Raw genomic sequence first — 25303 nt, 5'->3', positions numbered from 1 at the left:
TGTCACCGGTAGTAACAAGATACTTTTGGGGTTGGGACACCGGATTTTATTTCAACTTTTTAAGTGGTGCAGCTGTGTTGTCTTGTTTTCTTGTTTTGCTGAAGCAGGTGTTCAAATACATTTCAAGTCAGGTGTCTAAATTGCTCTCAAATGCGCAAAGTTTTGCCACAAAATTGAGCAAATGGTCAAAATTATTTCTTCTGGGTCTAATTTTATTTGAAGATATGCGTGAAACCACACAACAAATTCTACAACTTTAAGTTTCAAAGGATGTCTGTAGGATTTTCAGCACACTCTGTCTATCTAGAATTTAATCCTAGTCATTATGTAAAATGTTTTTTTCCTTGAAGACGGTCACCATGAATCAACATAATGCTTTACACTGTGAGGAACATTTGTGAGGAGAAGGTAAATTTGCAAGGTTGAACTTTCAGCAGTGAAAGAGTGAGCATGACAGAAGAGCCAATCACAACAGTCCTGTCGGATTAAAGAATTCTTAGACGGCTTGAAAGCAACAACACTAACAGCTACACTTCAACCATTCACCAAAAGAAGAGACCCATTCCATTATGAAAAGTGCTACTTTTTCTGTTTTTTAGAGTCTGCTGTTTCAGGCTTTTTTTTCTGCATACTTGATAAGTAGGAAACTTATTTGGTTGTCTCATACCTCGACAAGGACAAAAGAGAAAGCAAAGAGAATGAAAAAGAAAAACTTTTAATTGTAGAATTCTTTGAAGACATCCAAAAAAGTTTCAAAGTTTATTGTAGTCCATTTCAACATAACATTTCCTAGTTAAGAAAAGCAATTAAAAGCTTTTTCATCCTTGAGTGTTGCATTTGGCTAGACCCAACCATGCCTGTCAATGATAACAACCATACTGACACCTTTTTACCTTTAACCTTTTTTTTTTTTTTTTCTTTTTTTTTGCCATGACCAGCTTTTTCCTAACCTCACTGCAGTTGTGAAGCATGGATACTGTCGGAAAATATATTTTAAAAATCGGATTTATGTAATTTAGAATTTCTGCAAAATCAGCCAATAAACTCCACTTCATGTAGGATTTAATTAACTTTTCATACATTATAATTTCAGTTATGTGCAGCGTTGAACCTGTTTCTGATTGTAATACTGGTCTTTAGACCTACTTACCATTGATCCACTTTGCCTCAGGGTCGTGTATTTGGAAGTTTCTTTGAAAGAGGTCATCCAATGTCAACTGTGAACCGAAGGTTTTACCACCATCATCTACAGAAAGACAAACATACATTTAATAAACAAAACCAAACCTTCAATTGCATTTCTGCACATATACGTACAACCACAAAGAGGATAAGGTTAGACAATGTACATAATGAAAGCAGCAGTACTTCGACTGAACATGCTTAGATGGCATTTTTCATAAATGACTGTAAAACCATCCTGGGTTTATAGCCTAAACATAATTATTGCATCATTTCCTAAAACCTAAATGTGATTTCATTACCAGTGATGTGGGAGGAGTCTCACCTTTTGATAGCAGAACAATGGACGTCCCAATGAGCGAGAGCACCAGCAGAATAACCAGCAGAGAGATGCCAATGCCTTTCCAGTTTCTGTCGGGTCCAATCGGTCCTAAGTCCTACAAAACAGGAGAAAAAAATCATAGACACAGAAATTAATAGTGTATATAGTACAACAAAGTAACAACATAGGCAAATTTAAGAAAACATAAAAAAAAGTATCAAGGCTTTCCCGGCTGCAGCATGCTGAATATTTTAGCCACTCGTGCTTTAAGAGGCTCCGCAGTGGATGACTGAGCCTGTGCATAAATCCGAGGGCACGAGGAGGCCACTATGTCCCCCGTGGAGTACAAACTATGGACGATTGCTCTGTCAGCATGAAGAGTTTAGGTTGCTTAAGCAAAACAGTGCTTGTCCTGAGCGTGCCTAAACACACAGTTCTGCCACTCAATGCAAAAGAAAAAACTCTATGAAAAAGAAATGTAGCTGAACATTAAAGTAGATGACACAATTTAATACGATATGTAAAGTAACCATACATTAAGACATAAAAAAATACAAATTAGAGATAATTGAAAGAATCATACTGTGTAACACGAAGTAGAATTTTGGCACAATTGATTCACTTGTAGGACACTTGTAGAGAGGCAATACTCCCCTTTTCTATTAAATCTACGATCACTATTAAATCTGCAATCACAACCACTGTATATGTCTTGATATACAATTGTGCCATTACGGGATCTGGTTCCACCCTGTAAAAAAAAAACACTGTCCCTGAGTGCTCCACAGTGGTGTTAGCCATCAGAAATGCCGGCACAAATCTTGGTGGTCATCAAAAAGTCCATTAAGGTTTCACCAGCCCTGTCTGCATGCCTGTTCTTTAGGGTGCACATGAGAGCATGCAGTGGGCGGACCAGTCCCAGCAGATAAGTTCAGGGCTTCATTTCTTTCCAAACACTCCTGTGGTGGTCCATAAAGTCTGCGTGCAGTGTTCGGTTGGAGCAGGTACTGTTGTACCCCACAGGATCACTGGTACCTGTGGATGTGAATTTTGACCCGGTGTCATCGTAGAATCGGCTGTTTTGTCATTTTTGAAACGTACTACTGGATTTTAGATTATTGCATTCAGTAGGCCAAGTGTCCTTTCTCACAATCTTAATGAAAGTAAATCATGATTCATGGGTCTTCCCTGTAATCCAGATTCACTCCAAAATGTAAGCGCTTCCTCCTTGACCCACGTTGCCCCCTTCCACCAAGTTTCACTAAAATCTGGCTGTTAATTTTTCTGTAATTTCACTGAAAAACAAACAAACAAACCAAAAACATAACCTCCTTCTCAGAGGTAATAAACTTTAGCTCTCTTTGAATCTGCCACTTTCTGTTTTGAAATGACTCGATGTCAGTCGGTTTAACACTTGAAGGTCGAGTAAATATTTTTCTCATTACTGTTGAAGCACTCCGTGTAGTTTCATTGAACATGCTAGAAGATAAGCAAAGTGCTTCAGGTACAATGTTAGATAAAAGAAAGTAAAAGGCTCTCAGTGCTATTCAACACCTTGTGAACATTGAGTTAATTCAATTCAATTCAATTCAATTTTATTTATATAGCGCCAAAACACAACATAGGTTATTTCATGGCACTTAACACATTAAAGTCCTTACAGCAAGACTTTACAATATTATAGAGAAACCCAAGAATTCAAGAATTCCCACAAAGAAAAGAAACTCAGCATGTAACGAGGTCGCCCAGCAGCGTCGGTCTATAACAGCATAACTAAGGGTTGGTTCAGGTCTACCCGAGCCAGCTCTAACTATAGGCTTTATCAAAAAGGAACGTTTTGAGTCTAATCTTAAAGCTAGAGAGGGTTTCTGCCCCTCAAACACAAACTGGGAGCTGGTTCCACAGGAGAGGAGCCTGAAAACTGAAGGCTCTGCCTCCCATTCTACTTCTGGAAACTCTAGGAACCACAAGTAGACCAGCGTACTGAGAGCAAAGTGCTCTGCTAGGATTATATGGTTCTATAAGATCTCTAAGATATGATGGAGCCTGGTCATGTAGGGCTTTGTAAGTCATCAAGAGAATTTAAAATTCTATTCTTGATTTAACAGGAAGCCAGTGAAGAGAAGCTAAAACTGGAGAAATATGATCTCTCTTGCTAAATCCCGTCAGTACTTTTTGGATCAGCTGCAGGGTTTTTAATGAGTAATTTGGACACCCTAACAACAAGGAATTACAATAATCTAGTCTAGAAGTAACAAACGCATGAATGAGTTTTTCTGCGTCACGCTGAGGAAGGATTTTCCTGATTTTATTAATATTACGTAGATGAAAGAAGGTGGTCCTGGAGATTTGCTTTATATGGTGGCTAAAGGACAAGTCCTCATCAAAGATGGTCAAAGGTTCCTCACAGATTTGCTGGAGGCCAAGACAACGTCATCTAGAGAAACTAAGTGATTACAGAAAGAGTTTCGGAGGTGTTTCGGACCAAGTACAATAACTTCCGTTTTGTCTGAATTTAGAAGCAGGAAGTTTTTGGTCATTCAATTGGCAACTACAAAGATAGACTGAAGGATCAGAGCACAAATCTTCTGTTTCCCTGCTCAAAAATGACAAATTCAGGATAGAAAGGTGAAGATCGATTTTCAAATTTGACATATTAAGTGGCTGTGATAATACACACGATATGTGTGTTAAGAGACAGAGTTCTTTGAGTGTTGGATGATAAAACAGGGTTGCAGTGCCTTATAGAGGTAAGATCTCTCCTTCCTCTTTGTGGTTTCTTTGTAGCACTTCTACCATAAAGGTCTGATTCACACAGTCTCCTCTCAACAGTTGAGATGTAACTGCTTTTAGAGCATTAATGTGGGCTCTAAAATGTGTGTTAACTGGCAATTTCTGGTGCTTATAACTTCAGTGGACTTATGTATTACTACAGTGTTTGAATAGGACTGTTTGTGGTCTATTAACACTACCTTGACACAATTGGTGACCCCAAACACTAAGAAGGCAAAAAAAAACTCCCTTGGTAAACTTTGGATGAGGCATGGTTGTTGTTTAAAAATTATTTTAGGTGTTTAAGATGTTGACATTAGTGTGCAAAGCTCTCATCAAGGCAAACAGACTGTTTTAAGGACTCTAATATACGAGGCATATTTTTGGTTTGGTTCAAGCGGCAGCCAGCAGTGACGTCACCTGTTGGTTTGTGAACGGCTGTTATGAAGCCTCGAGTTTGGATTTTGGCCGTCGCCATCTTTCTAGTTGTGACCATATTTGGACAAGTTGGGGGAGGAGCAGGCGGTGGATCTGACTCGATCTGATTGGATAGTTGGCTACCAGTAGCCGTAACCTGACTGCACCACAGGCCTGTCAATCAAACAGACACGCCCTCAAACACATGGCTTTTTGAAATGTATTTTCTAATTAATGACTGGATTATTTTCAGATTGACCTCCAGAAAACTAATAAGAAGGAGTGACTTTAGCTAGCAAAACCAAAATAACTCGTGGAACAATTTTATTGAAGTTGAATGGGAGTCTATGGAGGGTTTCTGTAGCCAACCTCTAGTGGCACTCGGTGGTATTGCAGCTTAATGCACTTCCCCTTTGGCCTAATTTTTCAGACCTGGAACCAATGTCCACTTTTTATACACAGTCTACGGTTTGGTTACACTCTGTCTCACAACATACTATTATTGAAAGATAAGATGTTGTCAAGCTGTTACCTGGTGCTGTTTACATTCCTTTATTTTGTTCCTCTTGTCTTTCACAGAGTTGACTGTTCTTGGTTTAATTTATTGATTTCCAGGATAAGTTGTGGTTGTTCTCACTGTGCTGTATTTGACGAAAAGCTCCGTAAAAGGGGAACAGAACAATCCTCTGAAGACCAGACCCATTTTTGGACATGTCTCAAACTATTTATCTTCCTGACATCAATTATGCAGCCTTATTTCATTTGCAGTGACAGAGTGGTGTTATAAATAAATCTGTCTCCTCTACAGAGCTGCAAGCTACTGAAAAACCCGTCTGTCTATTTATGGATCTATTTGCTTTCTAAGCCTTTTAATTGGGAGTATGATTCCAAGATAAATATCCTGGAGCCATGCCAGCTCCCCACCCCTTCCAGCGCTACTCCTCAACTTTAGCCTCACAGCTAGTACCTGTGGTGTCGGATTATTAAAATTCTGACTCAGTCACAAGAGAAAAGTAATTTTCCTCAGTAAAGACTTCTCCTCCAGTCTAGATTCAACATCATGCTGTTAGTACTGTTGGTGTTTTCTCTGCTTTTTTTTGGCATCATTAACTGAAGCTAACCTCATTACAGTCAGGGAACATTATATGCCTTTGAAATTTCTCCATCAGATCATTATTCTGAATTCCAGTGATACACAGAGACCATTATGTTCCTCAAAGTGTTCATTTCTTATCATCCACCGCTGTAAAAATGTTGGTTAAAATACTATTTAGTAATTTAAAAAAAAATCATTAAACCAATTCACAAAGACAAAACGTATTAGTTCAGATGAATCCAGTTTGATTTGATTCACCCTTTTCACCACTCTGCGTAGATGACATAAATTTGCTTTACCTGTTAATGTTTTCAAACATTTAGAGCTCATTTCCTCTGCTTCATTAGTTGCTTGTATTTTTTGGAAAAAGTCGTCTTTACTAGATATACTATAATTAATTATATCATTTATTTTTTTGGTCACTTATCTCAGTGGAAATTTCAGCAACAACTGATGCATCCAGCCTGCTTATATCATTTTCCACAGTGGCTACTGTTGTGATCGCTAATTAAAAGATGTATTAGACAACATTAAAATAATGTCATCGTGTTACTGAACAAAAACAGTTAAAGACGTAAAACAATGAGACAAAAAAAAACATGCTGATTTGGGCTGTTCTTTACTTCATTAATAAAAATATTACTATGTTGTGCGACTTCAGGCTTCACAGAATTGAATTTTGTTTACGGCATTTGTTCTCCTGTGACATCTAAAGGGTTAGTTCACCCAAATTACTACTAACATAACCATTTAAATACTCCTTGATTTAATCATGTAGAGTTTGTCCTCACAACTTAGATAATAGTATACGTCAGAAAAATGTTGATCTTTCCAATAGCCAAATCTTTTCCCTCCTTGCCTTTGCATTTCCTGCATTACGTTACCCACCTGTTAGCTTGCTTCTAGACGCCATCCAAGTTACCGTTGCCTGGCAACAGCATTTTTACGACTTAACCACTTGAACCATTCGCTGCACACGACTTCCCATGTTGTAACCACGATCTCATGAGTTCCATTTGAACGCAGCATTTCATTGATCTGGTGTGCAGACTTGGCATTAAATAGTTGAGTTGAGTCTCAGCTGGTCATCAACAATCACAATACAAAAGAGACGCACAAACAAAACAAAAGCTACCAGCCATAATACAAATTGTATACAGTGATGATTGTATTGCTGGTGTGAGGAATATATAATAGAAAAGCATTATCAATACATGCCTCAATATTTCAAGCTGAAAAGGAGAGATTGATGTATACGTCAAATCTCTTATGCACAAGCTTCACTTTCTTACCTCGTTCATTCCTGCCAAACCATTTTGCCTTTCTCACTGGAGAAAGCTCCTGCTGGTCTTTAAGTTACCAACACTTATTCTTTCTGTGTGTCAGCACCATGCTGGAGGGCCCCCCTGGTGACAAAGCAATCCAAACAGACACTACAGTATTGCATCTCACCTGCTAACCTGTCAGGAGAGGCAAAGCATTTCCTGTCTGACAAACTGAAGAGCACATACTATTTCACTTTCTTTTTTTTTTCTTTGTGACAGCACCATGTGATTTTACTTCAAGTGAAATGTGCTTCGCTATCTGTAGCTTTGTGCCAGGTGGTGTTTTGGAGATACGCAGCTGAAGAAATTGAAGTGCGCAGAAAACGAAACCATAGGTGGGAAAGCTGAGCTGTGTGTTACAGAGCAGGTGATCTGTGTCATGATCTTCATCTGAAATGAAGCCTTTTCTCCCCACTGGGCGCTTCTGGATTATTTAAGGGCAAAACCAGACTATAGTATCCTGACTGTCAAACACAAATACAGTTCAGAGTAAACATACACAGGTGATATTCTGGATAAACACAGAACATAACGAGAGAGAAACCAAACCAACTGGGAGACAAACTGAATAAATAGAAGTTACCTTTGTGTAAGTCTGCGAAAGAATCCCACCAGAAACTTAAAGTACTTTGTGTTTATCACACCGTGATTTCCTGTATGCTCTTCGGGTCAAGAACTGCAGCATTGGAAACCAGGGACCTCATTTATCATCTGTTTGTACGAGGGGAAATATAAAAAGTTTAGAGACTGCCCCAGTCCTGCACGAACTGAGCGCAGCATGGTGATGCACATGGAGTAGAGGGGCCTTCATGCGTACGTATTCGAAGTCAAGTCGCTTGATTAACAACCAAGACCGAAGACGGCGCATCAGGTCAGGAGCAACCAGTGGGTTCGCTTTTATATTTGCAGGTTGTTGCACCGTGACTTCGTCCTCCAGAGTCAGACTGTCAACACCGAGCTCTACTAGGACCTTCTGAGGGTTGTTCGCCTTATTATCTGCTTGGTAACTTGAGTTTAGCTGTTTTTAGGGAAAGTAGCTGTTTGTTAGCTTTGTTAACATGTTGTCAGACTGTCACAGAGTTCTACTGGGACCTTTTGAGGGAGCTTCAATCATTGCTCCCATCACTGGATTTGGCTCCCTTGCGTATTCTTTCTGTTGCTCAAAAATTTGGCACATAACTTGATGTACGCTCTTTGCTTTTTGTGACCAGCGGTCACAACTCAGGTGCGCATGTTGATCAAGAGAGGTGACTTGGAATATTGGGGAGAGACTGTGTTGTTCTGGATCTTAAAAAGGATCACAGGAGAAACTTTTAGTTGAGTTTGTGATAGAAAATGAATCACACTAATACCTTGGTTATGTCTATTTGTTCTTAGTGCACGACTGGTAAGATGAGAAGAGGACCTGAGCAAATTGACTCTCGACCGTGTAATGAGCGACGCGGTGGGAGAACGTTCAATCGAGGTCAGCAGGGTTCAGGTAAGGTCTGCTATTTTTTTTTTTTATTATTGAATTGTGTTGTGCCTATAAGGAGTTTGTACCATTATTATATGTGCTGTGAAAATATGGTAGTACACAAACGTATGGCTGGACAAACACATGCAAGTTTCTGTAGTTTCTTGATAAAATGTCCAGCATTCAGAATTCTTGTGAAAGAGAAAACCAATGAATTTCCTATGTCTGTCTGGGTGTCCAGCAGCTGCCATGTTCTGTTGCTTAATTCAGACTGTGCTCCAGATTTGTATCACGTCATGACAAAACATATGGAGTAGTAAAGCAGCACATTCGGTGAATTTCCAGAAAGAACATGGGGCACATATTTTGTTTGTTTACTCTCATTAAAATCCTTAGATGTTTGTATAAAGTGTGCCCCTGATGCAGTGCTCAGCCATGTCAGAATATTTATCATTATCATTCCCTTTTCCTCTTTTTATTCACCACATCTCATTTGGAGAAAACCGCTTTTTCCACAGTCTCTAGATGAATGTGTTTCTAAGTTGATGATGAGGAGGGCTCATGTTATGATATATGCAAATGTATAACTCTGAGCAAGAACTTATTAGTGGCTTTTTGGAATTTCATCATTAGAAACAACTTTTTGCATTTGCTTACAGCAAGATCAAACCAGGTCATCCGATTGTTGAGCTTTAAGGTTTGTGAAAACAAGTCTTTTCTTCACGGCACATGTTTTAAATTTTCAGTCTCATCATACCACTGAGGTTCTTCAAAGTCTGAAGCCGTTTCTTGTTTTCAAAGTGGGACCATTAAATAGAATGCCAAATTAGCTTATAGCAGAGTTAAGGAGCATTTTTAACTATGATTTCTAAGCTGATTTAAAGACTTTTTCATACTTTATCCGACCTTTCAGTTATGACATACTTTGTTGATGTGAATCGCAGCAGTTGGTTACCAAGCGCTTTTAACTAACTAATTTGCGTATGTCCTCCAGACCACCATGTTCTTTATTCTGGTCCAAGTCGTCAAAGTATCCAAAGACAACAGCTCAGAGAAAATGCCGTTTGCCTGGCTTTTAATATTTCTAAGAGAAGTAGACACTTCATACCCATCCATGCTGCCCTTCAGTGGTTTCCCAGATGCTTTTAAAACCCTGCGTGGTCATTCTCCAGCTTAAATCTGTGACCCTATTTCCTTGTCATGAGCCCAAGCACCGATTAAGATCCTCTAGCAGGACCATATTATTGGTTCCTAAGTTTTCCCTTGTCACTATGAGTAACTTGGCCTTTGGCCATTTGAACCCTTCAAACTCTTCCTAAAATTTTTTTTTTTTTTTTTTTTAAGAATTTTCATTAACCTGTTTTCAGTAGTTTTCTTATAATTTTGATTTTACCAGTTTTATTTCGCTTACTTGCTAGAGTGGCCACTGCCAACCGTGTGGATAACTGGGGCAAATCATTCAAGCTCTAATAATTAATTTCCAGCAGTGTTTAGAGCAGTAGTTTAATGTTTGGTCAATTCCTGTCTTTAATGCAACATCATCACCTCCTGCCGTATTTTTGCTTCACCACCTTCCCTACTTCAACTCTCCTGTGCAGGAGACAAGGGACACTTTGTGGAAACTTCTTTGACCTAACTGCTGCGTCTCGATAGAGTGAGCTAAAAAAAAAAAAAAAAGCAGGCCTCGCTTCAATTGTTTTAGACTTCGGCGGCCTTTTTGTCCCCCAATTTTTCACCTCATGATGCAAACTCAGACCAAGCAGCACGAAGAAAGACATAAACCTTGAAACCATTAAAACTGGACTTGGATTTTGCAGAAAGGAAGTAAAAAAGGAGTTCATGAGCCTTTTCCTCCAAGCATTTTGTGGATTGTCGTCCTGATGTAACTTTAATTTGGTACTGTTATTGACTACTTTTACATTTCCAACGTGAAGTGGTCTTGCTTGCCTTTTTTTTTTTTTTTTTTTTAAGGTGGTTTTAACCTCAGGGCAATTAAAATTTTTAACCTGTCTGCCTTTCACATGCTGATCTGTTGACAATGACAAGCTGAAGAAATGGAGTGCATGCATTGCCTCAATACAATATTTTACTGAGCAGTTTGGCAGACGGGGACAACATTTACATGATGAATTGGCAGACTGAAATATTCTAATAAATATCCCAAAGGCTGAATTTGAGAGATAATATATCACCTAGCTTTGAGTGTGGAGCTGGGACCACTTGACATTTCTGTCAAATAAAAGCAGCGAGGAACACTGTGCTTCAGCGGTTATTCAGGACACTGAATATTAAGAGAAAGCAGGAGAGGGAGGATGTCCTTTGGTTGCATAAAAAGCATCGCAAGGTTCATCTGTGAACATTGTAATCCTTGCAAAACAAGCCTAGGGAGATAAAGCATTCCGGTACGGATGGAGCAACAGTGAATTCATCACTCATCTTAGACAGGAAATGGGGTCATCTCATGCATACAGGTAAAGGGGCAACAGTTGGAGGATGGTTATCCTTGTTACATATTTCAGCGTCCTTAGGGGGTAGGAACACAGCCTCCCAGCATGCACTAGTGCAATGTGGTCACGGACATGAGTCTTTTGTTTGTCTGCCTGTCGTGGATTGCGCTATTGTGTTTTGTATTTTTCTCCAAAATGCTCTTCTCACTGCTCCATTGTTCAAATACAATCAATTCTAATCAGCGAATGTAGTTGGACTGCGAGCGGTGTCGTGTTTACACCGAGTGCTCGTGTCTGTTGCAGTGCTGATAGTGTGTCTCTTGCTACTAAAAGAGTCACCGTTCAAGGTGAAATCAGCTCTCCTCTGAGTTCTTCCTTGCTGCAAACCCAGGCTCAACACATAGGTTTCTGCTATGAGGCAAGGCTAGTTTATTTAGTTTAACAAGCCAATAGAAAGTGCCTTGCATAAGACATAAAAAGGCAAGATCTAAATAAAACACAATACTGAATAGAAAGAAAATATTGAAAGAAACAAGAAAGAACATAACCATGAGTTTAGATATTCAGATAAAAAGGGAGAGTGAAAAGTTCAGTGCAACTATAGTGCAGTGCAGGATATGAATAAATTACCTAAATGTAATCTAATAAAAGGTAGCTGCAAACAGAAAAGTTCCTGACCTGAGGTGAAAGAACTGAGACTTTTCTGGGAGTATTTTTCTAGATATGTGGAGCAAAAAAGTGAAGTCTGAACTGAAAGCTTTTGAGGATAATAGGTAGAGTATTTTCTCTATGTCCTGCTGAGACATAACAATTTTATTCTTGACATATTCTTGATGAATGTTCTGTAATTTTCCTCATGTGGATGTTAACATTCAAGTCTGGGTCCAGGAATATAACAAATTTATGGTTTGATTAGTGTTTTTTTTAAGTAAACTGAACTCTGACTTTCACTCACTTTTACTCTTATTTGCATCTAACAGCAGTGATTTTAGTTATTTATACTTGTTTCACTGATTTCCTTATTAACTCATTTCTAACCAGCTTATCACAGTGCCAGAATGTTTCCGGTTTTTCAGTCTTTCTACTTAAATGTTTCCGTTGTCTGTGTTTAGATGGATGTCATTTAAGACATGGGAAAGGGTCATCTCAGTGCTGTAGCATCTAAACCTCAGAGAAATATAAAAACAATTGTAGCTTAATAAGAGTGACTTAATATCTGCAGATTTCAAGGCCCGTGGGAAATAGCCTGACATTAGAGGTGTTGAAACTATTTGCACAAGATCTGATGCCATGCTGCTAAATATATTTTTGAAAAAGGAAGAAGAATATAAAGGGAGCAGGATGAGGATTTCCAGATTTGCAAGTTTTATTGTTTTTTTGTGGTAATGTCAGAGGAGGATGACTGTCTGTGATGTGAAATCTATTTTTAAAGATGTTGTAATTCACCTGGAGATTTGTGTTTTCTGCCTGACTTCAGCTTTTCAATACTCAGTTTTATTATTCTCTGTTTTATTGGTGCTTTTTTCGTAACGCATATTACCTTTTTAAGTGGGCTTCTGAATAACAACTTTTGTAATTTTGGCATATAAGATGATTCACTGAAATCCAAGAGGGGGCAAGGGTGGAAACATGAATAAGTAACTGTGTTGTTTTCAATTATAAATTTTTTTTGTAATTAACTCTGTACATGTGTATGCACAATGATAGTCATCTCACAGAAAACCCTGGAACCAGAGAGCAATATCTGTCACCACAACATTAAACCAGCGAAGAGGATTAAAGGAGCCGTCTGCAGGATTTTTAGTTGCAGAAATTGAAAATACTATTCAGGAATATGTTTTCATTTGTGTGGAACTGTTGTGGATTTTTTTTTATTACCTTATAATAAGCCCTGTACGTACATAAGAAGTGAGATCTGGACCACGAAGCCCACCATGTTGCACCGCCATGTTTGTATAGTAGCTCAGAATTGAAAAACAAAACTAGCTGGAGACGGTCACCTTGAGATGCAACTAAATCCTACACACTGATCCTTTAGCTCCAGAAGTGTCTATGGTGGGCTAAATAGTTTTAGTTATCCAAAATACAAGACGGTTCCTCAGGGTTCCTGTCCTGGGCCGGTCATCATGAATGTTAAGATTCCCACCATCAATCCAAATGTTTGCACATAATTTAGATGGCCTGTCGAAATCTAAGAATACAGATCAACATTTCTGAAAAGAAAAATCTTCAAAATTCCTCGATTTTTCTGACATATTTTTCCTGGATGGACTTATTAAACTAAAATGCAGGTTAGAGGCAGAGACAAACTTTTGCCAACTTTCTGACCTCTTCTGTCTCGTCAGCTCGAGTAGGAGAGAGCTGATCTCTCTTTTTCGTCAACTTTGCTATCAGTAAGGTTGTTGTGCTTGGCTGGGATGGAGACGCATCCTTGTGGCTGTGGCTGCGGGGGAGAGTTCAGTACCAGAGTTTTACCAGTGCTTCCATTTTTTATCAGTAAATCCCAAACAGAGTGAGGCGAGAGTGAAGGAAGGATTAGGAGCCTGATCCATGAGCAGTTGTCACCATGTCGACAGTGAGGCTGATGTTTTGTCTTCGCCGTATTGAGGCTGCTGCGTGTCAGCGTGCATCATGGTGGGCCCGGCTGATGGATGTCACTGTCTGAACCACGTCAGTACTTTGACTGCAGATCTGTTTGAGGCAGAGACCTTCTGCCCTGAAAGATTCCTGCATCCCCAGAAGAGATGGAGGTTATCAGTGAAGCTGATCCCTGATCAGACGGCAAGTTTTTTGCTGAGGCATCTGTTGAGTCCTAAGATTCTGCTAAACCTTGTGATCTCTCTGTTGACTGCTGGCAGGGGTCCACGTAGAAAAAATACAAACCCGTGCTTTCAATGATATCCTGCTTTAGCCCTTCAGACCACTCATGGAATAATTTGACTGATTTATTGATCAGTTTTGGAGTTTTCTCTTTTATGTCGCAGACCGTCTGGGAAGCAGATTGTTGGAATGGTCTTAATGATTATGTTTCTGTGAAGTTGTTTCACCTCCTTGTTGTTGGTATACTGTAAAACTGTCATAAATGAGGTGGTAAAGTGAACATGAATAAACTATACATTGAGATAATGATGTGAGATGGCACTGAACCTGTCAACTGGACAAATGCTATATTTTACTATGGAGGAGCATTTGTGTTTATCATGGATTTACTGGATGGGCGTTCTGCAGCTGATCTAATAGTCAAGAAACATTAGGGGTTGTTCAGTTCAGCTCAGACTTTTTTTTGCCTTTTTATGAATTATCCAAAGCTTTTTGTTGTTGTGTAAATCCTAAAGTAATGCAGCGATCCAAGGCTACATGTAAGTGTGGTATGATATAGTATATTTGAGGCACTGGAGCCACAGAAGATGGATGTACAGGCGGCTGGAGGGTGCGTTATATTCACACTAGAGGCTCTCAGTATGGTTGAAGTTCAGCTTCTCTGTTTCTGAATATGTTATCAAGCAGGCACAGCTTGCCTTTTTTGTAAAAACTGGTGGGTGGTTGTGGTGGGCTATGTGTGTATATATATATATATATATATGTGTGTGTGTGTGTGTGTGTGTGTGTGTGTGTGTGTGTGTGTTGTGGGCCATATGGGAATTAAGGCATGTAGTTAAAGTACCTCTGTAATGTAACAATAAAAAACGACTGTCTGTGTTCTCTCGTGCTGCACTGGAAGATATTCAGAGACTCATTAGTTTCTGTAAATCTACAGTCATGTAAGTGTACAATTAAAGTGGCTAAGTTCCATATTCATGCTGCAGAGGTGCGAGTCGGACATGAAACCTAAAGATTCTAATTAACAAATGTGTGCAGTGAGTTTTTTTTTTTTAGAACGGGTATAATTTGATTCAAACTTAGAATCAGCATGGGAATCAGCCAATTACTGTGAATAAACAGGAGAGAAAAATGCATTTGGCAGTATACACTATTATACATCAGGATTCTGTCACATTCAAACATTTAAACATCGAGGTAAGCAGGCTTCTATCTAGCCGATGGCATTTTCGGCAACTCCTGTAACTTAAATGACCGTATTAGTAGGTACGGGCATCAATCAAAAAGTTCCGATCCTGCTCCTGTGTACAAATGGAGCGCAGTACCGTGATGTATACGGAGCAGGGGGAACCTAAAACATTTGTGAGTAAGTACTCAAAGTTGTGTCACTTGATCAAAAACAGCACCTGAGTTATACACGTTTTTGTGAGCAGTGCATTTTTCTATTTCACCATGGACTTCTGCATTAAACTCTAGATATCGACAGCACGTTTCAAGAGGGGCAGAACGTCACTGAAGAAGATGCGTCAGGTCGGGAGCAACCTGGTGGGTTTTCTTTGACATTCACAGGGTTGTGCGCCGTGAATTCGTCCCCCAGAGTTAGACTGTCAACACAGAGTTGTACTGTGACGCTCTGAGGCGTCTGAGTGAAAATATTCACTGCAAACCACCTGAACTGTGGCGCCATAGCACTTTGACTGTCTGACATGATGATGTGGCCACTCACAGTTCATTGAAAACACAGTTTTTAGTTTTGTTAGCTCTGTTCGGTTAGATTTGGGCATAACAACAACTTGGTTAGGGTTAAGAAAAAATTGAAGTCGGTAAATATATTTGCTGTTGCGTTAAACTCGCAGGGAGCAGGTGGAGGATGGGAAGATTAAATACTGGACATTAACCGAGAAGACGGTTGTTTGTTTCATGTTTCAAACCAACTGTCAGGTTTATTTATTAACCATAACCATTTCATAACTTTACATTTGAATGGGTAAATTATTGTAAACATTGGGTCAAAAGTCCTGTTTTTAACCAAAACTCTGATGTTTTGGGGGGAAAAAAGCAATTACCCAAATTGAATTGGTTACATTTCAACCGATACTTGTATTGGAATATCTCAGTATTACAAAAAAAAACAAAAAAAGCTTACAAAATGACTTTATCTCCTCTTCTCCATAATATAATCCACTAATACTATTTAGAGATGTCGCAGGCTCGTTCAGAGGCCCACAGAAAGCAGAAATCTTCAATCCAAATCAGATGTTGTTTTGACATTAATATCTACATATATACCTGTAACATTTCAGATACATTTTCATCACCTCTGCCTCTCACTAAAATCCATGCTCATTAGTCAGTCCTGTGGACTTGAGGCTCCACCGTGGACAATTCAGAACATTAAGGAAAGAAAACTGTGAGCCAGATTTAATGAATTAATCTGATGGGCTATAACAAAGTGAGTTTTCATGCACAGACAGGTTCTCCAGACTCATTTGTTGAGGTGAGCGGAGCCAAATTGAGGTCAGGAAAAAGTTAGTGATGTTATCAGCCAATCCATCTCCTTTCGGTGAGCTTTTTAATTAAAAGAAAGAAAAGTCTGCTAAAGGTAGTCTTCCCATCCTGGAGACTTACTCAAACAGGAAAGGACTGCCACTTTCAGGAAAGGAAATCAAATCATTTATCTGTAATATTACAATTAGTACAATTCCCATCATGAAAATGAGGTCAGGCAGACATTTTATCAGTATAAGAAATTTTGACAGGTGGTTGGTTTAATGGCTTCCTTCCTGAATTATTTTTGCTGCTTCTGGTTACTTCCTGTAGAATAGGATGAGTATACATTTTTTAACTTGTATCTTTCAAGCTGTCATTGATTATTCAAAGTGAGTTTTGTTTCAAAAAAGCCTCCAACCGATATCAATCAAATATATATTTGTATAGAACATTTTAACACACAACAAATGTTGCCCAAAGTGCTGCACATAGATAAGCAGTCATACATTCGAAAAGACTGGATTACTATTGTACCAGTTAAAAGTCTTGCTGCAGAGTTCTGCACCAACTGAAGGCATGATAAAAGATTTTTGCCGATTCCAGCACACAAATAATTACAATAGTCCAACCAAGAGGAGATTAAAGCATGAAAAACTTTCTCCAGGTCTTTCGAGGAGAGAAAGGATTTGACCTTAGCTAAGATTCTTAGCTGAAAGAAGCTGATTTTGACAACAGTTGGAGTTAGAGCTGAACTTGGAGATCCAATATAAAAGATGAGTCCAAAATCACACCCAGATTTTTGACATGGAAATTACAGTGGGTTGCCATGGGGCCAAGACACAATGAGGGACTGTCCGATATAGCAATTGAAAGGCGAGAGGGATTGATAAGCAGGATCTCTGTTTGACCTTCGTTGAGGCATAGAAAATTTTGCGAGAGCCAGCTTTTGACATCAGCCAGGCAGCTTATTCATTTATAGTGTCAGTTCCAGATTTGAGGGAAAGGTATATTTGAATGTTGTCAGCATAGAGGTAGTAATAAGAAATGTTATGTTTTTGGAAAATGGATCCAAGAAGAAGCATGTAGAGTATGAGCAGTAGTGGACCCAAAATGGACCCCTGTGGTACCCCACAGACCAGGGGGGCCTGTTGAGAGAAGCAGTTGCCCATATTGACAGAGAATGATCTGTCATTCAGGTAGGACTTAAAACATTGTAGGGCAGTACCTCGGATGCCGATGGAGTGCTCAAGGCGGGAAATTAAAATTTCATGGTCCACAGTGTCAAAAGCAGCAGAGAGATCAAGTAAAAGCAAAATGGCAGGATCACCAGCATCAGCAATGAGTAAAAGGTCGCGAAGAACTTTTAAAAGGGCAGATTCAGTGGTGAGACGTTCTAAAACCAGATTGAACTGAGCCAGCGGTAACAGCTTCAAAGATAACAGGCTTGTGGTCTGAGAACGTTGTTTCACAAATCTCACTGATTCACTGATGCTTACAGAAATACCAAAAGATAAAACAAGGTCCAATGTATGACTATGCCAATGAGACGGACCAGAGACTAACTGCTCAAGATTAAAAGAGTCAATCATGTTTAAAAAGTCATTCACCATTGGCTTAAAAGAACAACACATACAAATATAAAAATCACCAAAAATTAAAATACTATCATATTTTGGGAGGATTTCAGTTAAACATTCAGAAAAATCCTGGATAAAAACACCATTAGGTTTAGGAGGTCGATAGACAAGTGCACATGAAGTTCTGGTGGACTGTGAGAACTCAGAGTTGAAGCTCAAAGCTAGAGAATGGATCCATTTTAACCTGGCGGAAACAGAGACTGCTCTTAAAGACTGTGGCAAGCCCACCACCTCTACCAGTCAGCCTAGGAGAATTAACGTATCCACAGTTAGTAGGGACAAGCTCTGAGAAGGCACTGGGTTCGTCTTTAAGCCAGATTTCTGTCAGACACAGAACATCCAACTCGTGAGAGTTAAAAAAAAAAAGTCATTTAAAATGAATGTCTTTTTGGTCAGCGATCTGACATTAGCTAAGGCCATTCTAATCTTCAAGCAAATCCCAGCTGCTTTGGAGGCACAGCTGAATGAACGGAGGTTTGAAAAGTTCACTCCACCGTGGTGACGAAGGGACCGGGGTGGTGGCCTCACTGATGTAACCGTCCCTATGGGAAACTCAGCTGATGCAGACGGGGGGATCGCTGCGCCCATAGGCGGAGCTGTTGGGGGTCATGCGGCTGATGAATGAACGTAGAGGAAGAGTGACAGAGGACAGGGGATCCAGGATCGCGTGTGTCAGGTGTAAACAGTCAATCATGTGGACAGGAGTGAACAGTGTACTGAATGTTGGCGGTTAGTACTTCAGCGCCAGCCCCGTTCGGGTGGAAACCGTCTCTTGCGTAGAGGCTGGGACGATTCCAAAACAAGTTCAAGTTGTCAATAAAACCAACATTGTGAGCCATGCAGGCGGACTTGAGCCAGGTGTTGAGTGTGCGGATCCCGCTAAAACGAACGGACCCGCGGCTAAGAGTCAGAATGGGGCCAGATAATAACACTTTCTTTCCTGAATTTTTAAGAAACTCTAGAACAGAGGTCTTCAACAGGGGGTTCACGACCCCTAGGGGGTCCGCAGAGGTACTGTGAAATATTTGGTTGATTAGACAATTTTTCTTTTTTTTCACATTTTTTCAATTTTTTTCCCACAAATTTAAATGTCTTTAAATACACATTAACATGAATCCAACATATTGTAGAGAATAGATAAATGGAGGCAGAAGATGTTATCTTTCAGTCAGAAATGCACACATTCAGCAACACGCAGGAGCTCTCTCAAGCTGGACACCGGTTCACTCACAGAGCGAGACTAGCCTGGACCTTTCCCTCCAAGCCTCCTGCACTCCTCCAGTTTAATATAAAACACAATTTTATACAATATATACAGTAGGGGGTCCCTGCTCCATCTCTCTATCAGTTTGGGGGTCCTTGGCCTGAAATAAGTTGAAGACCCCTGGTCTAAAAGATGGTTAAATTAGTTTTTTGTTCCAACGTGCACGATGAGTCTGGTTACTGAAGAGGGGAGTGTCGGCAGAAGTGATTGGAGATTCACCAGAATGTCGGGAACAGTCGAACCGGGAAAGCAGCGAGTGTCAGCATTAAAAAAAATTTAAAAAAGCGCACGCATCTAACCACGGAGTCACCAGCAATGAGGGTTGCAGGAGGGAAGAGCGGGCAAATGGATGGTAACTGAGGGCCGAGGTTAAGGGGGTAACAAATGAAATGCCGCCCTATTCTGTATTGGTGGCCCGGTTTGTGGTGCTTCACTCAGGGCGGCAGTAGACTTGGACCGGGAAGTGGGGCTTGACCCACAGGGTGCCTTCTCCACCGTCAAACAAGGGACACCACCGGACCGTCGCAACACTGCCTCTTTTAGAAGCCTTGTCCTGGAGGAAGAGGATGAGGACTGGGGCCGCTTGCCAAGCAGAGCAGAGGGACCACAGGCAGTGTGAGCGTCTCCAGCAGCCACAGGTGAGGAGGAGGATACTGCAGAAGCACACACCGAAGCAAGCTCACCAGTGGGCCGGACCACGTCAGCCGGATGCACCGGAGCCTCGTCATCAAGAAGTCCGATATGATGTTTCTACCATCAAATATGACCCACCGCAGTGTTTCCCTAAATTAGCATCCCTGGTTACGTTTAGACTCATGAAGCCTTTTGGTTAGGGGAAGATAATGGTTTGGGTTGAAATGGCGGTTTGCGCATCAAAATGACTACCTTTCTTTCAGTTATGAGACCTTCATCGTCATGGCAACAGTAAACGTGGTGTTAGAAAACTCTTCCGACTCGTGGTATGAAAAGGAAGGTGAACGCAGGTCTCCTGCATCCATCTTGAATATCTATTCAAAGGATGATCTCACATATTACCGTAACGATTCAGAGCTGAAACCATCACAAATGGTAAAACTAACTTTTCAGCTTCACCCTACGTAATATAAAACACCTGCGTAAAACAAATAATAGAAAATAAAAATATATAAATATAAATTCATTCAGGAGCACAACTCCAACTATCTGATTCTTTTATTATCACTTCATCACTTTTCATAGATATAACATTTTTGAATTATATCACACATTATTATTTTAACTATCAAGAATCAGAAATCATATCCATCCCAATTAGACTTTTAACTGGCTTCTATACTCGCTTTTTACAGAACATACGATTTAATATAAAGTAAAGCAGAAGAAAATGTTTAAATAACTGATTTTGGAAAATTAATTGAACAAAACCTAATTTTCAAAACCTCATCATTTTGCATTCTTCAAGTATCTAATTCATCGGTTTCTCATAAAACTCATATTAACCATCGATTTAAAATATTCTTACCTTTGTTAAACCTCTGCATGATGATCTTCACGCTTAATTGTGGTATAACATGTTAATCCCCGTCACTTCTCGGAAAATGTTCAACAAATACAAGTGTTAGGAATGTGGTTAATTAAAAACAAACAAAGCCCAGACACATCCCTTTAAGCAATAGGGTGTAACTCAATCTGTGCTCTCAGGGAGGCCTTAATCACCACGATGTGCGGTCACAGCTAAGTGGTGTATAATGGATTTTATGTGCTTCAGCCAGATAGACCTACATACTGTACTCGTGAATAGTAATCAGGGAATATGCAACAAGCGGCTTTCACAACTCCCACAACTGCCTTTCTGTGGTGTTCGTTTATCATGAGAGCTCGCTAGCTTTGGAACAAGGCGTCAGGTCAGTGCTGTCACTCCAGATGTTGTAGAGAATCACTGTTACCGCAGAGACATTCAGGACTAGACTTTGAAAATGTCCCCAAGGGCAGACACATATTGTAGCGTGCCAACAAGAGAAAGGTCATTTTAACCTCGAACAAAGATGAGATGAGCCGGCATACAAACTCATGTTCAGATATATTTTTGAAGGGAAACGTTTTATTTGATTAAATACAAATTTAAAAAGTTTACTTGCAGTGAAAAAAGTTTTGCTGCCCTTAAACTCAATGGTAAAACTGGAGCTAGACACACACACACACGCACACACACACACACACACACACACACACACACACACACACACACACACACACACACACACACACACACACGCGCGCGCACGCACGCACACACACACACACACACACACACACACACACACACACACACACACACACACACACACACTCACCGGGCACTTTATTAGGTACACCTTGCTAGTAGCGGGTTGGACCCCTTTTGTCTTCAGAACTGCCTTACTTCTTCATGGAATAGATTCAGCATGGGGATTTTGGTCCATATCGACATGCTGGTATCACGCAGTTGCTGCAGATTTGTCGGCTGCACATCCATGATGCGAATTGCCCATTCCACCACATCCCAAAGGTGCTCTTTTGGATTGAGATCTGGTCACTGTGGAGGCCGTTGGAGTACAGTGAATTCATTGTTCAAGAAACCAGTTTGAGATGATTTGAGCTTTGTGACATGGCACGTTATCCTGCTGGAAGGAGCCATCAGAATATGATCCACTGTGGTCATGAAGGGATGGACACGGTCAGCAACAATACTCAGGTTGGCTGTGGCGTTTAAACGATGCTCGATTGGTACTACGGTGCCCAAAGCGTGCCAAGAAAATATCCCCCACACCCCGTGCCAATTGTATCCTCAGTTTGCTGTTCATAGCTGACAGGAGTGGCACCCGGTGGTCTTCTGCTGCTGCAGCCCATCTGCTTCAAGGTTCGACGTGTTGTGCGTTCAGAGATGGTCTTCTGCATACCTTGGTTGTAACGAGTGGTTATTTGAGTTACTGTTGCCTTTCTATCATCTCGAACCAGTCTGGCCGTTCTCCTCTGACCTCTGGCATCAACAAGGCATTTTCGCCCAGAGAACTACCGCTCACTGGATATTTTCTCTTTTTCAGACCGTTCTCTGTAAACCCTAGAGTTGGTTGTGCTTGAAAATCCCAGTAGATCAGCAGTTTCTGAAATACTCAGACCAGCCCGTCTGGCACCAACAACCATGCCATGTTTAAAGTAATTTAAATCACCTTTCTTCCTCATTCTGATGGTCGGTTTGAACTTCAGCAGGTTGTCTTGACCATGTCTACATGCCTAAATGCATTGAGTTGCTGCCATGTGATTGGCTGATTACATATTTGCGTTAACGGGCAGTTGAACAGGTGTACCTAATAAAGTGGCCGGTAAGTGTATATACTTTGTGTATCATACGTGTGCTTTTAAGTCACAGCCTACTTTATCTATCTTGATTTTCTCTTTATTAAAATATTCGAAAAGCACGTTAGATAAAAAAAATATTATTCTACCTGTCACTTAGACATTTAAATTCGGGCACTTTCTTCTCAATGATAACAAGTGTGATGTCGGTTTTGTCTGAAGTTGAAATGCATCTTTCCTAACAGTCTGAGTAAATTCACAGTTGGTCAATTACCATTGGTTTGCTGTGCATTTCTAATTTGTTTTTCCAACTTTTGCTCACATCGTGGCAATTTTTTCTCAACAGTTCATCCTCCACTTGACCATTGGGTGAAGGTTTCCAGCCAATGGGCAACAAATTAGCAGCAAAGGCTAAATGTATGTGTGTGTGTGTGTGTGTGTGTGTGTGTGTGTGTGTGTGTGTGTGTGTGTGTGTGTGTGTGTGTGTGTGTGTGTGTGTGTGTGTGTGTGTGCTTGTGTTTGCATTTGTGGCGAGGCTTGCAGTCAGAATGAAGCCAGACTCCATTAACAGCCGTGCGTCTCTGAGATCAATTCCAGTGTCTCTCCTCTTAGAGTTAAACGGTGAGAAAGAGGTGGCTGCTGAGTCTGTTTAGTAAAAGTTAGACGGGTACAAGAAAGGAACCAGGAAGCTTATTACTTACGGAAATTAAAATTCAGACTTCACCCTGCAGCTCTGTAACCAAGAAAGTTTATTTTATTAGCATGACTTTTATTGTGGTAGAAGTTTCAGAGAAATTAGATGCAATAAATGAATACTCTTACTGCTACTTAAAGAAAAAACACTTAACGACTGCAATAATTTACTGAGTGACATTTCAGTTTTACAGGAAACTAGACTAATTGAAATGTTTTTAGATCGGGATTGATTGCTGTGTAATTTACCTTCAGGCTGCAGCTAATTATTGTTTTCTTCATTAATTTATTTGCTCATTATTTTCTCAAATTAGCATTTAATTGTTTGTTCCATATGGGACTTTGGAAGACAGTTAGGGATGTCATGTTTCATCTGACCAAAAATATTCAACCCGTCACACTTTATATTCATTATATTTCACTGCAGATTCTTTATTGACTGTTATTAAATGGTAGAAAAACAACATATACTCCAAAGAGGGAGAAAGCAAAACATATCGCTTGGTTAAAGTTGGATTACGGACAATAGATTGAAATTGAACAGTAAAATGTGTGCTGACAATTTTTCAAGCTTCCTTTAAAGGGGATTTAGTATTAACAAAGATATTGCTGTATTTGAAGAATGAGGATGCTGATTATTACAAACATTCAATATAACTGCTGTGTTTGGAAAAGTGGCAGCTGGATATCATTTATTCATTTTCTTCCCACTTTCATCGCCTCGCCATGTAACACTAAACGTAACCGGCACACACCTTCTGTTTATGGCTTTACTTCTATCTTTCAACACCGTGACAGCTCTCAGACTCAGAGCCAAAAGGCTGCAGCGTCCCACAAACATAATAATGAGGTTGTTACTAGGTTGTCCACTGGCGTGTCCGCTGGCAGGCGTCTCTCCACAGCACCTGCTGTCACGAGAGGCATTATGAGAGGGCGGACCTTTTTGCGAAGCAGCATGGAGATGAGACGGGAGAGTGTATCTGACAGGGAGGAAAACGACGCTTCGCCACCTCTCCATGCGGCACATCTCATTACCCCGGCCACCCAGTCGACAGCGGGATCATAATTAATCTTCATTGAGCCGCTGGGCTGTCTGGCTGACAGGCTAAATGATCGGGGCGGTAGAGGGGGTGGATAACGGTGTCCTCCAATGTGGCGTTAAAGTGTGATTCAATGGAGTTTAATAGCAGGTTGAGGAAACACAGCTAGTGGTGGTTTACGGCGACTGTTGACTGAAGGGGCTCAGTGGTTTGAGTCGCATGACCATAAGATGACACAGCGGCTGGTACGCCAATTTATTTAAATATAATGGAAGTTTAAAACTGCCTCCAGTGACTCACCTCTACTGAGAAGATTGCAATCTTGCAAAAAAAAAGAAAAAAGAAAAGTGTAGGTATGGCAGCTCACTCATTTGATTTGGATATCAAATAATTTATACTGGCGCAAACCTCCTCAGACAAAAAAAAGATGCCTGGCAGTCACCGGAGGGGGATTCATTCACTAAATCAATTGTAACTCCTTATGAGCTCATCAGTTCATTGCATTGCAAAACATCCTGGAGAAAAAACAATTTATTCCAGCAGTAATGGCGGGCATGCATGCGTATAATGTGATTTCTGCATTTAACCTTTTTATCATCAACACACGTGACTCATTGGCACCTTTTGAAACGAAATAGCTTTGATTTGATTTGACATCAAACAGGCTCTTCTTTAGCCCCAACGTTCATTCTTGACCTTTGGAAACAGTATAACAAAATGAAGATCAAAGGTCCAGTTCATTAGTCTCATGTACTGTTGTAAATTCTGACTCAAAGATCAGTGGTGAGGAGCCTCCTACACAGAGCAGAACATCTGTCAGTGAGGAGGAAGAAGAGGGAGGCGCAGCAGAGACTTCTGTCAGGACTTAATACCGTGACGAACACCGACGACTCACGAGGACAGACAGAAGCACCCTCATGTTGCTTACTGTCGGAGAAACATGCAAAAGTTCTCAAATCACAAGGAGTCGACATTTACCACCATCCGTCCAACACTTTAAAGGTCCCATATTGTATATATTCAGATT

At 40.3% G+C, this 25303-nt stretch overlaps 1 protein-coding gene across 1 annotated transcript in view; it reads right to left on the bottom strand.

Moving 5' to 3' along the window:
* The window catches only part of LOC138201444 (inactive dipeptidyl peptidase 10-like), a 103490-nt gene that overhangs the window by 37174 nt on the left and 41013 nt on the right, over nt 1-25303 (bottom strand). The window contains exons 2-3 of the mRNA XM_069154956.1: nt 1508-1619; nt 1151-1246 (exon numbers count right to left, since the gene is read on the bottom strand). Of these exons, the coding sequence (XP_069011057.1) occupies nt 1151-1246; nt 1508-1619 (208 nt within the window). The remainder of the gene's footprint in view (nt 1-1150; nt 1247-1507; nt 1620-25303) is intronic.

This window comes from Embiotoca jacksoni, unplaced genomic scaffold, assembly GCF_022577435.1.
Source record: "Embiotoca jacksoni isolate LCO1_2020_lvr unplaced genomic scaffold, fEmbJac1.0.p SCAF_2, whole genome shotgun sequence".
Taxonomy (NCBI): domain Eukaryota; kingdom Metazoa; phylum Chordata; class Actinopteri; family Embiotocidae; genus Embiotoca; species Embiotoca jacksoni.
Note: the sequence above shows the minus strand (reverse complement) of the source record. Positions and strands in the feature narration are given on the sequence as shown.